We start from the raw sequence: 5695 nt of genomic DNA on the forward strand, positions 1-5695 counted from the left end.
TCATATATACCTTCCTTTGTACATGAATATTTTTACATCTAGGTATATTTTGCTAAGAATTTTCAACGTACTTTAAATTAAAATAGCCATTTTCTTCTGAATTCTAAATAACCTAAATTCTCGAATTGGACAATTACTTATACAGGTTGTATCTTTGTCCAGAGATCTCGCTTATTGGCATAGATAGAGTGTTGGTTAAATTGACAAAATTGATCCTGGAGTTATATCTAAATAAAATCAAAAAACAAAATTGACCCCCTTCCTAAAGTTTCCTAAAAGTGGCGAAAAATAATATAATTTTTTTTGGCTCTAAAATCGGTATTTGAAATTCAAAAAAACTTTCTTTAGGGAATTTTTTCTGTTCTTTTAGATGATGGAAATGAAATTTCATTACACTTTATTTTATATGGATACCAACTTTTGTTTTTTACATGAGAGCCATTTTAAAGTCTTATTTATATCATCTAATAGAGAAAAAATTCATGTTTATAAAAGATCTTTAAAAAAAATTCAAAATTAAAAGAAAAACATTTCGTGTGACATTTTATTAAGTATTAATAATAGCAATATGCATGAACAATCGAATTTCTTTAATATAAACCCGAATTTAACTATAACAAATGTTCAAATTGACTAAAATTTTACTTGAAATGTTTTTTCTTTTAATTTAGCACTTATTTTTGATTTTTTTTAATAATATATACATATTTTGAAATCAAGATTTTTTATATTAGATGCCGTAAAACTTTGTAATGGCTCCCGTATGAAAAATAAAAGTTGGTATCAATATAGAATAAAGTATTAATGATAAGGAACATTCATCTGAAAAGTTACCTAAAGAAAGTCTTTTTGGATTTCAAATACCTCTCCAAATAACGATTCTAAAGCCAAACGTCACGTAGGTATGTTATTTATCACCATGTTTAGGAAACTTTAGAGAAGGAGTAATTTTGGTTTTTTTGACTTTATAGTTCGAGCATAATTTTTGTCCATTTAACCAACTCTCTACCAATGTGAGATCTCTGTACTTAACACGAAATTTGGTACAACCTGTATAAGTAGATAACACCTAAAATTTAGTTGTGCGCATTTCATGAAATAAAGTTGGTAACTAATGGACCTATGAATTTGGAAAATTTATTGAAATTCTGAATTAAACTTTCTGGCACAAAAATATGATTCTTATATTCAGTCATTGTAAATATACAGGTTACTTTTAATATACAAAGCAATTAAATGGTTAAATTCTTTAAAACCGTATTAATTAAGTTTTATTCTGATGACCTCGTCAGATATTGAAAACATTGATTTATTGTGACAATGATTTTTTAATTAGATAAATTGAAATCAAAAAACAAATAAATCCCTCCATTCCTTGAACTAGATCCAACTCTCTCCAGAAATCAATGTCTAAAATTGCCACCAGTCACCGTGTTTTCTTGTAAACCTCTTCCTCGCTCCGGACAATTATTCCACTGAGTTTTGCACTATCGTGCAAATTGAGCCAATAACTACCCGACCAACAGTTACCAAAAAATTTCCCCCAACACTATCTCCGTTCTCAAACCACCCTCAATTCCAGATTCCAGATTACAAATACGTTTCACTACCGGTTTCCAATTCCTCGTAGGTTAATATCACATCTTCGTTTCCTTTTTCTCTCCCCACACCCTCAGTTTGGCCTTCATCCACACTAAAAATCTATTTCTCTCTTTGGCTCTCTGTAATTATTATCCTTCCACGTATGTAGGTCAAAGCATACCCTTTATAAAAAACAATTATTTTCCAACCACATCCTACATTGCACTTACTTGTCATTTTTAGCATTATTATTATTATTATTGCATTTTATGCATACATTTTTTCAACACTTACGCAATTGTCAAAAAATAGCTCAACCAAAACGGCATTTCGATAGGAACAGAATGCACAATTTTACAAGTTGCGGGCGAAATCGTTCTAATTTCCCTCATATGTTACCGACAGGAGCTAACCAACGATTAATACTTGTAGTTCAAGGTATAAGGTTTATGGTTCAAGGTTCAAACTTTAAAAAGACAATTGCTACAGTTAAAAGCCTTTTTTTGTGATATTATGTTACACACAAATATCTACGAAATGAATCGGGCACGCCAGACTCCAAAGTTTCGTTGGTTCCATTTTCAATTTAATATAAATAGCTGAATGCGCGGCTAGCTGAGGAGATTGTTGTTGTTGTTGTTGTGAAAGTTAGTACGCGCAAATTTTATAGCAGAATAAATTTTTGACAATTAATTAGTTGTTTGCTTTCTGAACTACTGTTTTGAACAGTAAGGGCAGTTCGAGAATTGGTTATTGTGTACAATATTGCGACCCGTTATTGAACGGAGCACTAATCAACAAAGTAGCGTTTTAACATACTCAAAGGATTACTATGATAACTTAAATCTTACAAGTAACTTAAAAAAGTGCAAACCTACATAAATAAAGAGTTCTTTCGAATTCGAAAATAAATATGCTGATTGATTATGTGTTAAAAAAACTGTGCAGGATTCGTGACGTATTAACTACCTACTATTACTAATTAAATAATCATAAGAGTGGGGAAATTGTAACTAAAACTGTCGTCATTTTCAACAGTAAACTAAGTTTAATCGGTCTCATTGTGAGAGACTTTTTGTGCATGTGCTTACTGAAGATTTTCTCCAATGATATACGCAGATCAAAACCTTCCAAGTACATTTCAATTTACAAGCAAAAATAACCACCGAAATGATCCCATTGTAATCAAGAGAAATTACCTTTCAAGTAATAACCATTACCAGAAGAATTCATTATCGACAAGTTTCAAATGCATTTTTGTTAAGGAAAACATCTGTATTATAACCATCCAGCTAAGGGCATCAACCCATTCTATGAACTGGTGGAAAGGAGGGTTAGAATTTCTGTGGTCAAATTTTAGAGAAGCAAAGGGAACATCTGCAGTAAGCAAAACTACCAAAAGAATATAAAACTTTGGTAAAGAATTGGTTAGCCGACGGCAAACAATATTGAATTTTCTTTTGTACAGTTTTAGTTCAGAAACATGAGTAAAAGCGATTTTACCTGAATCCCTAACTCCATGTTTTCCTCTTGTGATCAGTATGACAAACCAAACAAGTGCAGTGGGTATCCTTCAGATACTGCAGCAAACGTGTTCGCTCTTATTGAAATGGGTTCTAAAAGCGAAGTGGAAACCAAGCAGAATTTAGCCTCTTCTGTGATCGATGCCATGGAACGTGGAGCCACTGCTTGAAATATTTCTTCTATTTCTTCTTCCAACTGCTTGGTGATGCACAAACGTTGGAGTATTGTAAGGCTTCTCCACTTGTTTCGTATTTTTATGGAAGTTCGCTTGAAAGAAACTTTTCTGATTGCATTTTTTCTTCTCATCTCATATTCTCACGTTGCCGCTACTCATAAAGAACTCGATTTGTATTGTTTTCATATTAATTTGTTGGGCACTTGTCTTATGGGAAATGCTCTAAAACCCAACTCATCACGGAAATTCACCATGAATACCATACAACCGTGGTCCAACCCCCTTGGAGTCTGGTTCTGGTAAAAATCTGATCACAGTGTCGATCCAGCGATAAATCGAAAAGGCTCCATTTTTGAATATGCCCATTTGATGTTCCAAACCTTTCATAATAAAGGCACTTTTTTCAATCTCCCATGCTTTCCGCCTGAATCAATTGCTTAATTGGTTGTTCTTTCACCCAATTACCTGGCCGTTCAACCAACCGCAAATGGTAGTGACTCGGTTATCTAGATGAACACAATAAATAATAAAATCAGGTTGCCACAAAAACGAAATATTTCCAGTATCCATGGAAAATTTTTTTTGTAAATAACTGATTGAAATTTTTCGCCTGACGTTTTTGATTTCTTTTGTAATTAGGTGCAAAATTCCTGTTTAAAATGGTAATGTTTATCATCCTTACTCTTTTATTATTAGCCAATATTGTAGAGGGAGTGTATTTCCGTTCACGTCGGCCAGGCTGGTGTTCAAATTGGGAATGCCACTTGGGAATTATACTGTTTGGAACACGGGATTTTACCGGATGGCACGCTTCCCGGTAACGAGGGGTTGATGGCCTCCACTGACAACTGCTACGGTACATTTTTCTCCGAGGTCGAGAATGGAAAGATGGTTCCGCGGACGATTATGATTGATTTGGAACCTACAGTTGTTGATGAGATTAGAACTGGGAAGTACAAGCAGTTGTACCACCCCGAGCAGTTGATCACTGGAAAGGAAGATGCGGCTAATAATTACGCGAGAGGCCATTACACTATTGGTAAAGAGATGATCGAGGCCGTAATGGAGCGGCTGTACAAGCTTGCCGAACAGTGCTGCGGTCTCCAAGGTTTCTTTGTGTTCCATTCCTTTGGCGGCGGTACCGGTTCCGGATTTACATCCCTACTCATGCAAAAGTTATCGCAAGATTTTGGGAAAAAAAGCAAGCTCGAATTTGTAATCTATCCAGCGCCTCAGGTAAGTACCAGGTTTCCGTAGGTACATTCCCAATTTGATTGTCCACTTTCAAGATTTGTACCGCTGTAGTGGAGCCGTATAATGCGATTCTAACGACGCACACTACTCTAAACCAATCGGATTGCGCCTTCATGGTTGACAACGAGGCAATCTACGATATCTGCAGGAAGAGATTAGGCGTCGAGCGCCCCGACTACGTCAATTTGAATAGACTAATCAGCCAAGTCGTTTCGTCGATCACGGCCTCTCTTAGGTTCGACGGAGCTCTAAATGTGGATCTAACAGAATTTCAAACCAACTTGGTTCCGTATCCCCGAATCCATTTCCCTTTGGCGTCTTATGCGCCGGTTGTGTCCTCTGAAAAGGCCTACCACGAGGGAATGTCTGTATCCGAAATCACGGCGGAGCTATTTGACCCCAGCAATCAAATGGTGAAATGTGACCCGCGCCAAGGCAAATACATGGCTTGCTGCTTACTTTACCGTGGAGATGTCGTACCCAAGGATGTTAACGCGTCCATCGCTCAAATGAAGGCCAAAAGCAACGTTCGGTTCGTTGACTGGTGTCCAACGGGTTTCAAAGTGGGAATCAACTATCAACCACCTACCGTGGTGCCCGGGGGCGATTTAGCTCGCGTTCAAAGGGCGGCATGCATGTTGTCTAATACAACCGCTATCGCATCCGCTTGGAATAAGTTAAACAGAAAATTCGATCTCATGTACGCCAAGAGAGCTTTCGTCCATTGGTATGTTGGAGAGGGAATGGAGGAAGGCGAATTCAACGAAGCTCGTGATAACTTAGCAGCACTTGAATTGGATTATGAAGAAGTGTCGTCAGAGGGGTCCGGCGATGGGGATGATGACAAGTATGAATAGTTGATGTAGCGACTTAAAAAAATTTGTTGTATCACACCATATTATGTTCGTCTAATAAATTGTACGACTTTGTCACTTTAGTGAGTTTCATGCATAAATAGAGTTTTCGAAAATTGAACCGGTTTAACCGGGTTAGTAAAAATAACCATGGAAACAATTGTTGCAATAATTGTTACCCTTGCAAAATCTACCAACCTGGTTAAATCTGTTGATTTTTTCAAAATCTGTACATTCCCTCCACTCCCGCTAACGCACTTACTAATTGAATGTTATTACTTCATTTTGCGAAATTAGTTTAATTCAA

General features: G+C 36.3%; 1 protein-coding gene across 1 annotated transcript; it reads left to right on the plus strand.

Moving 5' to 3' along the window:
• Positions 1 to 3823: 3823 nt before the first annotated feature.
• On the plus strand, positions 3824 to 5471 carry LOC116166528 (tubulin alpha-8 chain-like). The gene is made up of 3 exons (XM_031481501.1): positions 3824 to 3942; positions 3989 to 4516; positions 4570 to 5471. Exons 1-3 carry the CDS (start codon positions 3940 to 3942, stop codon positions 5389 to 5391), a joined length of 1353 nt encoding a protein of 450 aa, XP_031337361.1. The 5' UTR covers positions 3824 to 3939; the 3' UTR covers positions 5392 to 5471.
• The last annotated feature ends 224 nt before the right edge of the window (positions 5472 to 5695 follow it).

The sequence above is a fragment of the Photinus pyralis genome, unplaced genomic scaffold, assembly GCF_008802855.1.
Source record: "Photinus pyralis isolate 1611_PpyrPB1 unplaced genomic scaffold, Ppyr1.3 Ppyr1.4_LG3b, whole genome shotgun sequence".
Lineage (NCBI taxonomy): Eukaryota > Metazoa > Arthropoda > Insecta > Coleoptera > Lampyridae > Photinus > Photinus pyralis.